Consider the following 18621-nt stretch of genomic DNA (forward strand, 5'->3'; position numbering starts at 1 on the left):
AAAGCGTCAAATATGTTAGCCTTAATAACAAATTATTTACCTGGTGTTTTTCTCTCTTTCACGTTTTGATTCCAATTTTTACTAATGTAAACAAATAAACAAATCTAAGTCGTAAAACAAATCAAGTTCTAGGTGGGATATTATTTTTAGCACTGAGATGATTAGTCGATTCATCGATCAGTCACTGCTCGCCAGAAATGTAATGGGCAATTAGTCGATGAATCCTTACCCGACAGAAACTTAATCTGCAACTATTTTCTGAATCTTTCAAGAAAAAAAGCCAACACATTCATAGTTTTAGAGAAGACTAGTGAGAATTTGCTGCTTTTCTTCGTCAATCTGAACATCCGTGTTGTTGGTCAGGCAAAACATGCAAATTGATGATGTCACCTTTGCTTTTAGGAAATTGAGATGGCCATTTTTCACAATTTTCTGACATCTTAGAATCATTTGGCCTAAATGATTCACAGAGGATGTAATTGACAGATTATTCGATCATGAAAATATTAGTAAATTGCATGCCTAATTTGTTCTTTTGAAATCCCTAATTCTTTCGTCTTTTTTTGTAGAAGACATTTCTAATGCTCACTGACAGAAGACATCCTGCAAGGTTGGTCAAGTACCTTTTAAAAGTTTCTTTTGATGGCTGAATCATTTTCTGGAATAGCGCTTTGTAAATTCACTTTTGTTTCTGTTAAAAACAAAAAAATATATACATATAAATATATATATATATATATATATATATATATATATATATATATATATATATACACATATGCGTGTGTGTGTGTGTGTGTGTGTGTGTCAGTGGCAGGCCGTGGATTTTCTACCTGTGTTTTCAGTGGATCAGCTGTTTTACACTACATGTAATTATAATGCATGTAGTGTATTTGAAAAACAATATATATATATGTGTGTGTGTGTGTGTGTGTGTGTGTGTGTGTGTGTGTGTGTGTGTGTGTGTGTGTGTGTGTGTGTGTGTGTGTGTATATATGTTATAGTGTATCCGAGGCGCATGAAGGAGCCTGAAGGTTGCATCGCTTTCCTTGACCGAACAGCCAATCACAATGCACAACACCTCCTTCGCCCCGCCCCTAGCCATGCCCCCTGCGCCATAAGTGGGCGGCGCCTGAGCAATGAGGTAATCGGGGTAAACAGTAAAGATGGCGACTTCTGTAGCCGGAGAGGGGCAACAAAATCTAAATGGGATCATTTCCGACTCGCAAATAAAAAAACTGACCGACCTGCCGACCGAGTTACTCGAACACATCCTGTGCTTCGCCGTCCTCAAACACGTCGACATTTGCAACGTCTCCTGCTGCTGCAAGCGGCTACACGACGTCTGCCATGGAAGGGGGAAGGTCTGGGGACACCAGTACAAACTAAGGTGCTACGCGTTTTTTTTCCTGTGGTATTTCGTCGGAGTTATGGCCTCTGGTGGCTTTTTCACCACTATCTACCAAGCCTCGTCTGCCTGCCCTTTTATTATGCGTCTTGTTTAGAGCCGCTAAACCGCTCTACTCTAATCAAAGATGGGTTCCTCTTACTGCGAACTCGCAGGCAGCTGTCAGACGTTGCCAATCTGCTGATGCACCAAGTGCATCATCATCAGCCAGGCCAGCCGCACAGCTTCTCCTCCTGCAGACTACTGGCGATTTTGTCGATCTCTGCGCTTAAATCTTTCACAAGTTTCAATTAAATGTTGTATTTCCCCCCACAAAAAATGAATTTGTGTGACCTTGAATGCTTACATGTAGACTGTGTGCTGCAGGAGGGTGCAACTCATGCCAAAAAAAAAGTAGCTCAGCCCTCCATACCGACTTACTTGACTGTTCTCCTGATTGTTTGTGCAAATAGATAAACCACGTCTGCAGCAGGAGGATGCACGGTGTCACAGTCATGTCTTATGCTGCCTAACTAACTTTGAGCGCTGTCATCAACAGATGGCCGAGGCTGCAGATGTTTTACCGTCAGAACGAGTGCTGTGACTGGCTCAGAGAATACAAGACACGCCATCGAGTTGGCATACAAATACGAAGGACCGTGGAATCGATCTCAAAGAGATTCTTCACAGAAGTTGTAAGTAATCTATTTTTTATCAAAAATACATTGCCATCGTGACTGTGTTACATTAGGCTTGGCTTGATACATTAATCAGATGTTTGTGCAAGAAAATGGGAGCTTTCGATGTTCCAAACTAACCCAGAGATCTGTGACCCAGCCGTGCGTTGGCCAGGTTTTGGGAGACAGCTTTGCAGAGATCGAGTCACTCGGGATGCCGGAGCACTTCTGCGAAGACGAGCTCCTCTTCATACTCAACTCTGACAACAGGTGGGAGCGGCGGTGTGCAACGCACTGCAAAACGCCAACACTTGAGACACACACACCCACACACACACGGCATGTTTTTGCAATCATTAATGGGTTAGGGTGTTGGGTCGTGTTGATCCTGATTCATGAAGATCCTGCCCTTTAACGTCTCGCTCTCTCTCTTTCCCGTTTTGTGCCCATCCTTAGGAAAAGCTTGACCTTGAAGTACTATGCAAAGAAAATCCTTTACTTCCTAAGACAACAGAACATCCTGAGGAGTTTGAAGACCTTCATGGAGCAGCCTGCAGATCAGCAGTCATCTCTGGAGGGTGAGGCGTGAATATGTGTCAAACAGCTCAAGTTGCATGCTCTGCCTCCGTTTATCTTAAATGTCTACTGACACCAGCTGTATGTTTGTGCTACTTAGGGATTAGCTAAATAAGGCATCACATGTTCCCATTTTAATTTTTTTTATGTTTTTGAGTTTTTATTTGTTCAAATAATTAATGCAGGCAGCATCTATTCTTGGTCTTGTCTGCCCCTCTAGGTGCTATACTGGTTGATCAGTATTGTAACCCCCTGGCTGATGTAACACTGAACAGCATATCAGCACAGCTGGATGAGATTGCAGAAAAAGTGAAGAAGATGCTGAAAATCAAGAACCCCTCTCACCCCAGCCTGCGCATTGCCCAAGGTGGGCTTTCAAAATTTGAAAAACTACAAATATATATTATTTATTTAAATATATCTGGGCACTTAAAGTCCAGAGGCATGGACTTCAATTCCCAGTAAATAGTTGAGGAAGAAAAAAATCAATACCCTTATATTTGTTCAAATGTTTCCTTATAAAGTGTCTTTTCTTGTGTATTCTGTAGGTGACGGTTCAGTCATAGAGGACTTCGAGCTCCAGAGGCAGGTGGTGTCCGCCCTGAACTCTGTCTTGTATGAGCAGCTTCAGTACAAAGGCAACGAGTTTGACTACTACAACCCTCTCAACTCTTACATCCACCAGGTAGATCGTCCATGAAATAATGAAATAATTTCTGGTTGCACACTTTACAATCATTTCTCAGCTGTTTTTCATTTCAGTTTTTTACTTTTTACTGAACTGACCTTTTCCATTTAGGTGCTACTACGCCGTACAGGCATTCCTATAAGCCTCTCTGTCCTCTACATGAATTTAGCCCGAAAGCTGGGGGTTCAGCTGGAACCTGTAAACTTTCCGAATCACTTCCTGCTGCGCTGGTGCCAAAAACCCACAGGGTACGTTTAAAAAAAGAAAGTTCCTCTACATGTTGTCTTTAAGAGTTTGAGCTGTCTCTCACACGGCTCATGATTTCAGGGGGAGAGCAGAGCGGGAAGGATTAGTTAACTCACAGGACTGTTTTCCTTTCAATCGCATCTATTTGACACACTTTAAAATGCTTTAAAACAATATGGGGCTCTGCACAGAACTGGTCTCCCACACAGCTGACATCATTACACGTTACATTGTGTCTTCAATCTGTAGGACACATTTTGATCCTTTCAGGTTTTATTAAATCTAATTATTCTTGTCAATCTCCATCCTTATCAAACCCTGGTTCCCATTCCTGTCCATTTATTTATTTATGTATTAATCTAACACTGGTCTGATCAGCACTATGTATCAGCTAACACCCAAAGCCTGTGTGGGCACTTAAAAAGTCGTATTAGTGCATCTCTATTTTTAAGCATGTTTTCATTAGTGTATAATCACCCGGAATATATCAATTATTGGATTTGTATGACCTTTTACAGAATGAGGTAGTTCTCCTCGCACGTGGGATAACTTTCAGTTGGTTGCAATTTGCATTGATTTCTGCTAAATGTATTTACATGAAAGCTCTGTTCAACTTTGTCCCGGCAGGAGTGAGGACATCTATGACTTTGTCTACATCGATGCCTTTGGTAAAGGCAAACAGCTGACCGCCAAGGAGTGCGAGTACCTCATTGGCCACCAGGTGACGGCAGATTACTACAGCGCCATCAGCACCACCGAGGTGCTGCTCAGGATGGTGGGGAACCTGCTCAACATCGGCAAACGAGGGTAAGAGAACCTGGACACCCGGCTGTCTCTGCTGACTCTTCTGCTTGTGATGTGTTTTAATGGGAACAAATGCCTCTATCTGCACTGTGTGGTTCCTTTCAGGGAGGGCAATGAGAAATCCTACCAGCTGTTGAGAGACTCTCTGGACCTCTACCTCACTATAAACCCAGATAATGTGCAGTACCTGCTGCTGCAAGCACGCCTCTACTTCCATCTGGGCATCTGGCCAGAAAAGGTCAGAACACACACCTTTTTAATACTCTAATAGGATTGAATTCAATAAAATATGAACTATCTTTCAGTACAAAGCACTTATTGTTCAGGCCATAGTTCACATCAACTAACCGCATTGTCCTCTCTTCCAGGTGCTAGACATCCTGCAGCACATTCAGGCGTTGGATCCCTCCCAGCACGGGGCGGTGGGTTACCTGGTGCAGCACACGCTGGAGCACATCCAGCACAAGAAGCATCCCGTCACACCCGAGGTGAAGAAGCGCAGCGTTCCAGAACACCTGGAGGTCCAGTACTCAGTCGGCCTCATCATGAAACACAAGAGGTGGGTCACGCGGCCGTCCCTCGTCTCCGTTAGCGCGCCTCATCGCGACCGTCTCACAGTGTCTGTCCCGTTCCATCTGCCTCCACCAGGTCGGGATACAACTGTGTGATCTACGGCTGGGACCCAAAGTGCACCATGAGTCAGGAGTGGATCACCACCATGAGGGTCCACCAGCTGTCCAACGGGGCCAACCAGCCTTTCTACAATGTCCTCGTGCAGGACGGGACGTGTCGCTACGCAGCACAAGGTATGGATCCTGGACACCAGTATGGCGACGGAAACTGTCATCATAGTGAGGAAGTGTTTACCGGCAATGTGGTGATTGATGAAATTTAAAAAGGGGAGAAAAAAATCCTGACATGTGTACGTTTTGATGAATGTCCTTGCAAGGAATGTATCATTGCTCCCACTAACTACTAATAAATCAAGTGAAATGGCCGGACACAGACAAATAAATCATGGTTTGCAAAAGGCCATAGCCAGAATGCATTTATGAGGCCAAAAAAAAACAATGCTATGCATGCCTACTTTATGTACATAGTTTTGAGAGTTATTGAGGGGGGAAATGCAGACAGAATAACAAATTGCAACATATAACAAACGGATATATTGATCTACTAAAATAAACATAAAAAGGAAACCGCCCGCTGATAAGAAGAGAGGAAGTCGGCAACACTAAAATTTCTACGTTGTCATAGAAGCATGTGGACAAACTGCTCCATGGAGGAAACTAAGCGAATCTATTCGAACTGCAGACGGGACGACTGAATAAATCCCTGTCGTATGTACTCGCACGTCAGTCTGTGGCTTGTTGGACATGATGGAAGCTTTATGTTTAACTTAATGAACCACATGAGACTCAATGATGTCGTGTTAGTAGTTTTTGTGTGAAGTTCATACTGTCTGTGTCCAACACTTCTGGACCAATATATGCAGACTACTGCATTAATACCGAGTCGTAGCATTAATACGTTAGTGAGTAGAAAGAAATAACACTTTAGTGATCCTGCATGACGACCTTTTGTACATTTTGCCCACTGAAGAAAGCCCCTCCCCGATAGCCTGACTCGGATTAACCCTTGCCCTTACTGGCTCGGTCTGCTGATGCTGCCGAGACACAGCTTTCATTGTTTGTACGTCTTATCTTTGCCCTCTCCACCTCCTCAACATTCACCCTGCAGACTCTGCTCCCTACGAACCCTGAAGAGAATTTGCATCGATTGCCTCGCATGCGCCGCTCCGTCTGCTTCGCGGGAAGCGAGAAGACGTGAAGCTGCGATACCGAAATACAAAACATTTGACGTTTTCTTAATAAACTAAATATGTTGATATGTGAGTCCTGTATGTATATTCATTAATGGATGGGACTGTTTTGTATGAATTCCCTCTTTCTTCAACTCATTTGAACTAGTTTATACAATGTGGGCTATCTTATGGACATGGTCTCTAATCCGGATGTCACTTGTTCGTCGTTGTTCCTCAGAGAACCTGGAGCCCCACTCGGCGCCCCTGGAGATCGGCCACCCGGAGGTGGGACGCTACTTCTCCGAGTTTGCCAACAACTACTATTTTGCCAACGAAGAACTGCAGACGCGGTACCCGGAGGACATTGTTGAAACTCTGGGCACGGTGCAGGAGCTTTACCACAGACTCTCACCTGGCCTCGGGAACCAGGACCAGGCTTCTGCCACGGACCAAAACAACCACCGAGCCATGCCCGTGTAGCAGCGCCGCTGTGTCAGGACCCGGGCTGACCGATCGCCGGTTGCCCATTCTCCATCCACAGTCCACTTAGCTGTTGCTTTGTTGCACATACTCAAGACCAGGGACGTGTGTAACGAAATTTGTTTGGGGTTAAAAGAAAAAACAGTCGGTATACAGTATTTGCAGAAACTGGACTGGTGAAGAAAAATGATTCACAAATATGATTTCGTACCACAGTCGGGCTCCTGTGCTGATCAGGAAAGAAATATCTGAAAAACATGCAGCGAAGGTTGTTTCTGTTTCGAAACACACGTCTGATACCACAGTGTATTTGTTGGGGAAACAGAGCTCGAACTATAAAGTGATGCGGCCTAGACGATGGTCATCGTCATCATCCAGGATCCTCAAATGCAGTTGAGTTTGAAGAAGAAAAAAAAAATGCATGGAAACCCAAAATAATGCATAAATATTCAGCTTGAAGAAGAAATAAAAGAATGTAGACTTTAAGTACACAGTTAAGTGGACGAGTAAATTCAGGATGGGTATCCAGGTGTTGTAAATCTTCCTTTACCTAAAACCAAGGAATGCTCCCCGACTCTTGACCCCAACTCCCTGCACCCAGCACCAGTCAAATAAGACCCAGCATATAGTCCAACCTCCCCAGTTAGTGCCACACAGAAGACTATACAGAAGACACTTTGTAAATTGACTCCTACTTTTACCTCCCTATCTTTTAATCACGTGTCATGCACTTACGAAAGTTAAACTTTCACGTTTGTAGATTATCTTGTTTATTTTTGTTCTTTTTCCTGTATATTTACAAGTGAAACATGTCATGGCTCATTAGTGTTGTTGAGCAGTTAATGGTTGAAACAAAAGAAGAACCAATAGCATCCCAGTTGACTTGAAACCGAAATGACTCTCCGCTACGAGGAACCTACAAAAACAATAAAGCGTTTCAAGTTTTAATCCAGCTTGTCGCTGATTTATTTTTGCTGAGCTCCATTATAATATTCCTTTCTTCCCTCGTGTAATGCACAGTACTAATCGGGTTTTACTGCAGAGAAGTGACAAGAAACCGGACGACTGCAGGTTATTTATCCGAGACAGTGCTCTAAGTGGGGCGGTTTAAACAGGAGGGATTCAAATATAAAGAAATATTATTTAAGAGTTTTCTCAATTTCAGCTCTTTAGATATACAGACCGTGATTTTTACAGGGTGCACGTTTTCAGAATAATTAAATGTTTGAGGTGAAAGTTATCTATGATAGTTATGGTGGAAAATAATGGGAAATTGCTTAATTTGAAGTAAAAAAAAAGAAAATCATCCATCAGATTTTCTTGGTGGAGGAAACTCCATTATCTCTCCTAAACGTGTGCGTAAGAGGAGTACTGGTGCCAATGCCCCCCCCCCACTCCTTACTTTACGCACTGGCTGCATGGATTTAGGACCCTGAGGATACCCAAATATTTCCTGGACGCTGTCAGCAGCAGCAGCAGCAGCAGAAAAGTTGAGCCAGTCCGACCAGGTTTTGCGCACACACGCACGCGCCCGTGGATTCGCAGCGATGGGAGCTTCGCAGACGCGCTCCGAGGACAAGCACCCGCACCGGCACCAGGACCTGGCGGATAAAACAGGCTGTAAGTAGTAAAAAAAAAGAAAACTTCTACATCGTGGCTGTTTTAGAAGTGCTGAATCTGTGTTGAAAGCTGGTGTTACAGCGTTCAGTTTCGAGGTGTAAAAGTCTGGTGGCAGTGACGCATTTGGATCCTCCAGGAAATAAAAGCTGCTTTCTTTTTACGATTATCAATATTTAGAAAGTCAAATGCTGCTGGGATCAGTGCATGAGGTAAAATCATACCATGTAAACGCCGCCCGTTGAGCAAATAAATGCAGGGATTTAGCTTCAAGTTGATCCATTCGTGCGCTGGTAGTTTTTATTAAGATATATGCTTGCTTATATATTTGATAAACTACATAGACGATCCATTCTATGAGATTGCTATGTGTATATCTGCAGTCATTGGTGTTGTCACTTCTTAGCTTTGCATGCAGTGAAATCAGAAGAATCCCCGGGTGCCATGAGTTGGTCAAACTGCTGTAAACATGCTGATCACGCAATTTATTTCTCGTCATAAACCCCCGTCTTCCTCCCATGAAACAAAAAGCAGACAGAAACAGCAGAAGTGTGTAGATGTATTTTTAGAAAGGGGCAGGATGATGTGAAGCCTTTGCATGTAGTGGCATGCAGAGGTGTCAAGTAACGAAGTACAAATACTTCGTTACCTTACTTAAGTAGAAATGTTGGGTATCTATACTTTACTGGAGTATTTATTTTTCAGACGACTTTGTACTTCTACTCCTTACATTTTCACGCAAATATCTGTACTTTCTACTCCCTACATTTTAAAAATAGCCTCGTTACTATTTCATTTTGGTTTGTTTCGTTTGCATCGTTCAAAAACACACACAAAAAACCTCTCCGCCCCGTTGCCCACAGATACGTGCGCGCGCACACAGGTGAGCGCTGAGCACAAACACCAGCGGACAGAGAGCGTCGAAAAATATGTCGCGTGAAAAGTAGACCGCTATATCTGCGTTTTAAACGCTCCCAGGGTGAAGATGCAGCGGAGTTCTTCACATATTACAAAAGTACAAAGTACACGGATATAAGACTAAGTCATTAATAAATACATGGACAAATGCCTGTACTTTCGGGTAAATGGTTACGGTACGCCGTTAACAGGTTACGCTTGCGCATGCGCGATTTGACACGACGCCGTAAGCTTCGTGAGCTTCGTGAGCTCGTCTTTTCCTGCTGTTGCGTTTCTCAAAATAAAAAAACAGATCTAAGCTCAATATTGAGCATGAATTGAGAGAGGCCGTATCAAATCTACAACCCCGTTTATAACATATGTGTGGAGGAAAGCAGGTCACTGCTCCACTAATACTGATACAACGTGATGGCTCACATATCTGCACTCATTCTGTTTTGTTTGGCAAAAAAAATTAAAAGCTTATTGTTTTCCACAATGAGCTATTTAGTAGTAGCTAAATATGAGTATTTTTTGCACAGATAGAACTTGCACAAAACATTGTCTGATGGGGCAATCTGATTTACTTGAAAGTGATTGCAATTTTCTTTATTCTGTTATTTATAAAAGCACAGATGAGTCACACAATTATGTTATTTACAGAAAAAGTTTGAGAACCACAGCTTTAAGTGTTTGTGTCGGAGTCGCTGCCACTATTACAATACTTATAGGCAATTAGTTATCATGTCTTCCGCTCCATGAAATGCATGTTAATGCTCAGTACACATATGGTACTTCATGTATTTGCATTGTAATAAAATGTGATCATTTTAAATGGGCATATATGCAGCTGAAACGGGTAGCCTAGTGCATCCCACATTTTTCAACATAACATTTTAAAACATTATAGTCATTATGGCCTTTATAAAAATGATTGTTTTGGGGAAGGTGGGGTAGTGCACTATAGGCCCCTGAGACGCGGCTTAAGAGTTTGTCCTTCATGGAAAAAAAACATTCCCCTTACATTACTTTTACTTTTATACTTTTAAGTAGTTTTTAAACCAGTACTTTTACTTAAGTAAAAAGCTTGAGTTGATACTTCAACTTTTACAGAAGTATTTTTAAACCCTAGTATCTATACTTCTACTTGAGTAATGAATGTGAATACTTTTGAATCCTCTGGTGGCATGCAGAGTCTAAGCAGCAGGGATCAGCTTTTCATCCCAGACTGAGGCCAACTTTATTGATACTGCCTGGGTGAGACTTTGAACTATTTCATTGCCTTCATTTCCTTAAGGTGGGGCTTGGACCCCATTTCTCTTTTGTGTTTTTTTAATTTTTGTTATGGTCTTTTATGTTCTTGACACTGATGCAATGAGTCATTGCACTCACAAGTCCTGGTGGTGGAGCACATACCAACTGTCCTATTGTTGTTTTCGACTTTGCTAATTGTTACATCATTGTAGTTAGTTGTGTGTTCCTGCTGATCCCTCACATGTGACAGAGACACCGCCCACTCCGATCAACAAACTAGTTTCTGCATGAGGCTGTTGCCTGTCTCTGCATATTCTTCACCCCACACACGGCAGCTAGAGTTGCTACTGAAAACACCCACTTGTAAGGGGGGGGGAAAGAGGTCAAAATAAACACCAAGTGTTGACCGAAACAATTGAAAATGCCAAACCCGTCTGCAGGAGGAGCCAGATTATGATGTGTAAACCTTTCAGTGTGTGGTATAGTCCACTCAGTGAGTTAATGATTCAGGGAACCCTTTGAAATGGCATAAAAAGACAATCCCTGTACAACAGGTGTTTGCTTTTCCATTAAACTTGATAGCAGAGGGAGTCTTAGAGAGTACTTGACTAGATTAACCCAAAACAGTTTAATCATGATCCAGTATATTATTACATTATACAACATTTTTACTCACTTAAATCTTCTGTTCCATCAAACGATTGATGGATTTTACGAGGCCTACTGGTGGGTGTGGAGTAATGATGGGTGTTGGCATACAAATACATGCCAATTTAATGTTGTTGGTGTTTTTGCTTCTTTTCAGTTTCACTGGAACAGATCAAGAACCTTCACAAAAGATTCCAGCACCTGAGTGGAAATGAAGAGACAATAAGGTAGTTAACGTTTTTTTATAATAATACACCTTGTGGCAAAGCTCTGCTGGGGAGCTGCGTGTGGTTTTAATCGAAACCATTTAGCCTTTTCAGTTACCACTAAAGAGGAAATGCTACCTGCAGGGTGACTGGAGTGATGCATTGTGGGTATTGCTGGCATCACTGGCACCGACACAAACAAGCAACATGTGGTGACACGCGCAGGCTGAACTAATGCAAACACAGACATATTAGGCAAATACAACATGTCGATGCATAAAGCACACAGCTGACACATGCTGTGCGCACACACACACACACACACACACGTTCACACTCACGTATAAACACACACTCACTCATATACAGTACAAACACAGTCAAAGTGGCAAGTTCCTTCCCTTTTAAAAGGAACAAGTATTATACATGACAGGTATTTAGTCACAGTTTACCTTTAGAAAAGTTACTGTTCATGTTACTTCCCATAAATAACGTCCAGTGTTGTTACAGCTTGCTGCTACTGAAGTACCTGTTTTGTGATGATGGACTGTCTCTTGTCTCACTGCAGTAGAGAGCACTTGGACGGCATGCCAGCACTCGCCAACAACCCCATCAGAAAGCAGATTATTGGTGCGTTCTTTGATAAAAGGTGAGTGCAGTTGTATTCCACCACACTCTTTCTGTCTGTCTCTTTCTTTAATTCTTTTGGCATTGTTAAAGGAGCCCGGTCCTACACCTGGGCTACTGAGGTGTTTTTCCCTTCGGGTAGGTCTGGCTGACGCGCTATATGATGTGCCTCGATCAAACGTGTTCCTTTGTCCTCTTTTAGTGATCCACGACAAGTTGTATGAGTAAGATGATTTATTGTCTTTCAATTAGGACATGGATAGGCTTCCTAGATGCCTAACAATTACCCTTTCCCAACCTGTACTGTCGAAGCGGTCAAAACCTTTTGCCCTTTCCGGGGTCCAACACCTGCCGTCAATCATGACTGATTGATTATATAGCCACTCCCAGAACACAACACAGCGCCACCCGGTGTACACATTTAGGTACAATGTTGATCTCATTTGGCTCCTACAGGCATATATTCAAAAAAACTTTCAAAACCACATTCCTATTGTATGGTCTGTGAACAGTAGGCTTAACTGTCTTTATTGTTATTATGAAAGGCTTGTAAAAGAGCCAACTGGTATGATAAATATAAGACATCAGCCTTTATCTGCTGATAATATGATAGAAAACAGCATAAACAAAAGCTGTCGATACTGTTTTATGATTATTTTCTTTTACGTGTTGAGCCTAATTTGAGGGAGTAGTTTCACATTTTGGAAAATATGCACATTGCCTTTCTTGCCCAGAGTTAGATGAGAGGATTAATACCGCTCTTATGCCTGTACATTAAATAGGAAGCAGGTGAGCGATAAGACTGAAAACGAGGAGAAGCGGCGAGCTAGCTAACATAACCTTTTTTGTTTTTGTTGTAAACAAGCCGTAACATGTATTAATGTTCAATACAAATGTGATTCAGATTGTGAAAAACAAAATGTATAATCCACACACTACCTAAAGGATACAACATCTAATTGGTGGATTTATGGTTGCACAGAGACAGTTGTTGACATTGTAAAATCAGACCAAACCACAATATGAACCGTCCGACAAACCAGCTGATTTTTGTTTACACAAGTAATATCCACAAGGAACTAAATGCAAAAATAGATCAGTAAATTATTTTAGAAAAATTAGATTCTATGGGCATCATCGACCCCTTAGAGTCCAACGATCAAAATGTCATATTTTCAGGGCAAAACCTGAACACTTGCAATCTGCATATGGTTGATTTACAACTTGAGAAAATACTTTGTTACTGTAGACCTTCGAAAAGCCGCATTGCCTGATTTCATAATTCCTAAACTCTGGTTTCTTCCATCTGTGACCCAGGAACCAGCATCAGGACCAGGTGGGCTCCAGCGAGGAGATTGGCTTCGAGCAGTTCCTCATGGTCATGTCCCACTTCCGCCCTCCGACCTTGAAGATGACGGTGGAGGAGAAGGAAGAGATGAGGAAAGAGAAGCTTCGCTGTGAGTAACTGAGCTGTTAAAAACAGTATTGGATGCAACTAGATATACCTGTTGGGTGAGATTCTCAGCTGTCAGTCTATGACGAAAGCGTCGGTCTCCTGAGTCTCCCTTTTGCGTGTGCCTCAATTACAAAATACCAGGAAAAAGGCACCATCCGTTCTAGATGACAGATCGCGGCATGTCAGTGGTTATGGAAAGATTGCGGCGGTGCATAGCTGCGTGTGTGAGCACCGGATCCCTCACTGCATGTCAGCCGTCTCATTGGAGAGGCTTGTGGGTATTCTCGGCTCGGTTGGGAACGGGGCCAGAGCGGCAGCTTCGCAATCCCACCTGTCACAATGGATGGGATCATTTGTCGCCACCAAATAAGCCTCAGATATCATAAAACAATTAGATTATACTTTATAGTCTCCGTGGATTAATTCCAGGAGATAGTTCAGGAGATATTTCAGGATGAAAAACTGGTGACTGTAGCTCAGTGGTAAGCATGCCCGTCTTTCAATCAGAGGATCGGTGGTTCGAGCCCCGGCTCCACCAGTCCAAGTCGATGTGTCCTTGAGCAAGACACTTAACCCCAAATTGCTCCCCGTTGCTGTGTCTACGGTTTATAGAGCAAACATGTAAGTTGCTTTGGATAAAAGCGTCGGCTAATTGAAATGTAAGAAGTTTACATTTTAGGTTTGTCCTTGAGGCCCTGTTGTATATATCTAGCCTAAGGGCCCCTTTAGGCACATTTTGGTATAGATGCTGAACATTCCTGAACAAATTTGTTTACTCAAATTAAAACAAATGCACTGGCCACAGAATGAGGCCATTGTCTCCGATGTTCCAGGTAGAATATAATTTGGGTATGTCCTTAGCTGACTGTTGCCCTCCAAAACGCTTCAGATGCTATTCAAACAAGTTAGAATCACTTTGTTTGAAGTTGTTCCTCATCCATGCAGTTGGGACTGCCTTGACCTAACCCATAAGATGGAGTGTTGTGCTGTACTTGATGGGTACATAGGGACACAAGATGCGTCTAAAATGTGCAGCGTGGACTGTGCTAAGTACAGGTGGCAGGAGGCAAGATTACGGGGATTAGTGCCAATTTCTGCCCTGGGTCGTCCACGCAGGTAAATCTTGCAGTGCATAACGTTACTTACTCGACTAATAGTTGCCACGGCCCTTTTCTCGCGGTGCAAAATATCCTCCTTGGATTGTAGTCTTCTGAGGGACGAATTCTCTTTTGCTTCATTTCTCTTTTTATTTGTTGTTCAGAAGTATTACGACCAAAAATAGCATCGTGCAATATTGAGCTTTAAAAGAAGCATTTCCTGCAACCAAAAGCTCATATTTACTGTCAATGTTTTAGATTGCTGAAATGATGTTGTGGTACTCTATTGTAGCCGTCCTCGATTGGTCACTAATGCACGAGACCAAGAAATGTAGAAGAACTCACCAAGAATTTCAAACTTCTCGGAAAAATGTTTTAGTTATAGTCACAGTTTTAATCCTAGGAGGCAGAACATTGGCATGGAGGTCAAGTGTTACGGTCTGCGTTTGTTTTCATGCCAATTGGCAGAAAGTGTGTGTGGCAAAAAGAGGGACCTATAACGGAGAGTAACTACTAAACACATTCACGTACTGTGTAAAAGTGTAAAATCATTATTCTGGTAACGTTATTCTTGCAAGGAGGAGCCGAGTTGAAAACCCCAGTCATCTTATGTTTCCAAGTTGCTACTCGAAGGTCCTGCCTCAGCTGCTGTCCTTTTATACTCTGTGTGAAAGACTTCCTGACCGGCGGGTGGTGGAGGTTTGGCCCTGTTTGACCAAGCTCCCTCCAGATCTTCCTTGAGTGTTTTTCTGTTGGGGCTTCTTGGTTCCAGAAAAGCAAGTGTGTTGTTCTTCACCTCGAAGTTCCCGCCGAGAGGAAGACCACCTGGTGCTCCCCCGCAAGGCCCTTAGACGTTGCTTTGTTGTGTGAGACTTCTGAGGATAAGTAGCATATGGAGTTGTACACAAAGGACCTGAAACATGCTGTAAGGTCACAGCCCAACTAAAAACCAGTATTTACGCAGCTATTCCAAATTCATGCTTGTTTAATTCTGTTACCATTTTGACTGAAGGCTTATTTGTTGAAAAAACATTTGAAGTATATTATAAAACAGTTATGTAAATTTAATTTATTCTAATACTGTACATAAGTGCACTTTAGTAGCGTTTTGACTAAAAACTGCAGTACTTTTACTTGCATTGGATTATGTTTACTTCGTTGTATTGATACTTTTACCAAGGACTTTCTTCACTTCCACAAATGTGTTAACTCTGGTTTTTCCTTGTTTTCTAATCAGTCAAGAAAAAAAGGGGGGGAAGTTTGGGCCGTACTCTTACAACTTCCTTGTAGAATAAATGGAGTCGTGATTTAAGATAATTACCCAAAAGCAGTGTGCTCTCCATGGTTTGAGAATTTTCATTTATGATTTTGTGATTCCTTTTTTTAAGAAAACATTTCATCAGAGTTGAAATGAGTTCCCCTGGTACGCAGCAAGGTGGTCTCGTTGCCAGTACAGATATTTTGTTCTGATATAAAAAACAAACATTATTTTGATAAAGGAGATAATTTCCAGATGACACTACAAAATATGTAAATTGAATCATCAACATCCCTAGCACTGCTTTCACTGTATATACTATATTTATTTACACCCTTCATATACTTTGCATTTTTGCACTTTTATTATTACATTTTCTTAACTGTCTTATATGTAACTTTGTTTCCTGCGGCCACAACCATATTTCCCCTTAGGGATGACTAAAGTAGATATCCTATCCTAAACTGTGGCTGTCTATACAGTGCATGGCGAGTGTTGCTTGGCTTCACACAAACCAATAATCTGATTACTGTTACCTGTTTGGGGGATTGATTTGAATCATTTCTCTCTTCTTTTTTAAAATCTTTTTTTGGTGCCCATAAATCCACACAGCTCGCCCTGCTGTCACAATAAGACATGTCTGCCTCAGGAAGCCTGACCGTTCAGGAAGAACATCGGCAGCGCTGTTGAAATGCCATTGGACATTGCTCTAGGAAGTAAATTGGTGTTTTTCATGGGGCTGAATCTTGTAAATGTCACTGTTAATGAAAGTAGTGGCATTTTAAACGAGTTTGTTGCCTCAGTGTGATGCTTTACTACATTCACTATGACTCTGATGTGACCTCAAGGTAACCTGATTTGTTATCTCTCTACATCTTGAACATTCCTCTAATCACAACTTCCTCAAGTCTTTTCGTAAGTAGTTTATGACAGGAAGTTCCTCAGAAATCAGACTAACCTCAAAATGTTTGTTCCATCCCAGTCCTGTTCAACATGCATGACACAGACAATGACGGCGTCATCACTTTGGTGGAGTACAGGAAGGTAAGAACTTAATCACATATACATCTCAATGGCTGGAATGGTTATGTGCCTTTTTTATACTTTCCTTTTAATGGTGTCTCTGAAAAGAAGATTCCAAATTCAATAATTCTTTGTAATTGAGTATGGGACATCCATCCATCTATTATCCGAACCGCTTATCCTGTTTAGAGTATGGGACATGCGTACATTAAATCAATTATTTGAAAGTGGTCATGAAACTGCACATCCTTTATTAGGCTGGATTTCAAAGTTGCAGTAGGAAAGAGCAGACCTCCTTCTGTCCTCAATATAGGACATTAAATTCAATCATTTTTATACATTAGGCTTCGGCATTAGGCACTACTCTAACTGTGAGGGCATTTTAAATTAAAGGAGCAGATGTATCTGAAAGTATAGCATATTAAAAATAGTAAGTTTAGTCTGTCTAAAAAAATCATACGGCGAAGAAGTCGAAATGAAAGTCATAGTATAGTTTTCTTTTTAAACCCATAGTAAAGTACGTGGAAAAAGTCACAAATATGTGACTCACAAGTATACGATGCCATAAAAATGCCAGTCATATTACAGTCTGTATAAAAAGATAAAGTGCCATCAAAAAGGTAATTCTGAATTATGTCATAAAAATGTAATAGTATGACACAGAAATCGCTTCCTGTCATTTGAAAGCGTCCGCCTCTGAAGTTTCCGCTCCGGGTTTTAAAGGCTGACCCCATTCTTCTCCTCCAAGGTCGTAGAAGAGCTCATGTCAAAGAGCGGCGCCATCGGGCAGGAGGCTGCCAGGGCGATAGCAGATGCCGCCATGTTGGAAGTGGCGAGCACAAACATGCCCCACATGGTAACGAACTCTCCAAAACTAAACTGTTCCCACACATTCTCACCTTCGCACCTCTAACACACTCTCTCCATCTCAGGCCCCAGAGGATTTCTATGAAGGAATTACGTTTGACCATTTTGAACAGGTTTGCACTTCCACTATTTTGGTCATAAAAAAAAGATTCATTTTTGAATTACATTTTTACTTATGACAGCATTTGTTATCTGCCCACAGATTTTGAAAGGACTGGAAATGGAGACGAGGATGCACGTTCGCTTTTTAGATGTGAACACCAGCAGAATGTCTTGTGGGAAATCCACCTCCTAAAACTGTTGTTCTTATGAAGAAATTGTTTATGTTGCTTCTGTTTTTAGCAGAGCCTCTCCAGTCCTTACATGGGATGAAGCCAAACACTTGATGTGCACTAATATATTTTTGGATTGAGGGAAATAATTATAGACCTAGTACCAAAGTAAAAGTAAAAACATTTTTATACAAATTAAAAAGACTCACAGGGTGGTGGAAGTATTTGAGTCAACAGTCGTTTACTCCTATAGTTCACTTTTAGGCCTAAATTAGTCCTTTTTTTTTTATTTTTATCATTGTGATGCTACAAAATGTCACATTTCAAGTAGATTTGTTTTCCCATCTTTTGCTACGTTCTTATTCACTTCTTCAGGTTTCAAGCTAACACTACCTCTCTGCATTCTCCTGCTTTTCTACAAATTGTCATGTGACCAGCATGCAATGTGAAGGATTCGCTGCACTTCAGAAGTCCCACATGCTCAGTGGCCGCTCTGGCCTTCGTGGGTCATCTGTTGTGGCTGACGTCTAAAGACTGAGACTGCAGCACATAGCATTCCTCTTCAGCTGCGGGACCGTTCCAGGTTAAATGCATCTATTCTGCCGAGATGCAACCACTGCTGTGAAAATCCACTATTTTTGACCGCTAGGGAGTAAATCTAACCCTTTTTCCCTTAGATCAACTTATACTGACTTTGTACTGAATTGTGTGAATTAACAAAATAAATGTAAGAGATG

The 18621-nt window shown here is 41.9% G+C and overlaps 2 protein-coding genes across 2 annotated transcripts; both read left to right on the forward strand.

Annotated features, from left to right (window-relative positions):
• Positions 1 to 1166: 1166 nt before the first annotated feature.
• fbxo21 (F-box protein 21) lies at positions 1167 to 7562 on the forward strand (the record flags this gene model as incomplete). Its single annotated transcript, XM_079222185.1, has 12 exons — positions 1167 to 1390; positions 1947 to 2082; positions 2225 to 2334; positions 2521 to 2642; positions 2861 to 3007; positions 3189 to 3325; positions 3440 to 3576; positions 4202 to 4381; positions 4484 to 4616; positions 4747 to 4937; positions 5027 to 5184; positions 6421 to 7562. 12 exons carry the CDS (start codon positions 1167 to 1169, stop codon positions 6660 to 6662), a joined length of 1917 nt encoding a protein of 638 aa, XP_079078311.1. The 3' UTR covers positions 6663 to 7562.
• A 621-nt stretch (positions 7563 to 8183) lies between these two features.
• tesca (tescalcin a) lies at positions 8184 to 18620 on the forward strand. The gene is made up of 8 exons (XM_079221894.1): positions 8184 to 8282; positions 11236 to 11305; positions 11853 to 11933; positions 13229 to 13368; positions 16705 to 16766; positions 17494 to 17601; positions 17678 to 17725; positions 17815 to 18620. The coding sequence occupies exons 1-8, from the start codon at positions 8210 to 8212 to the stop codon at positions 17905 to 17907; spliced, it is 675 nt and encodes a 224-aa protein (XP_079078020.1). The 5' UTR covers positions 8184 to 8209; the 3' UTR covers positions 17908 to 18620.
• The last annotated feature ends 1 nt before the right edge of the window (position 18621 follows it).

Source organism: Taurulus bubalis, assembly GCF_910589615.1.
Source record: "Taurulus bubalis genome assembly, chromosome: 8".
Classification (NCBI taxonomy): domain Eukaryota; kingdom Metazoa; phylum Chordata; class Actinopteri; order Perciformes; family Cottidae; genus Taurulus; species Taurulus bubalis.

What these genes read in the sequence shown, in the direction of transcription:
- tesca (XM_079221894.1), top strand. Translation starts at nt 8,210, where the DNA reads ATGGGAGCTTCGCAGACGCGCTCCGAGGACAAGCACCCGCACCGGCAC. An exon ending in CCTGGCGGATAAAACAGGCT is followed by an intron (nt 8,283 to 11,235) that starts GTAAGTAGTAAA and finishes GCTTCTTTTCAG; the next exon opens with TTTCACTGGAACAGATCAAG. An exon ending in GCACAAACATGCCCCACATG is followed by an intron (nt 17,602 to 17,677) that starts GTAACGAACTCT and finishes TCTCCATCTCAG; the next exon opens with GCCCCAGAGGATTTCTATGA.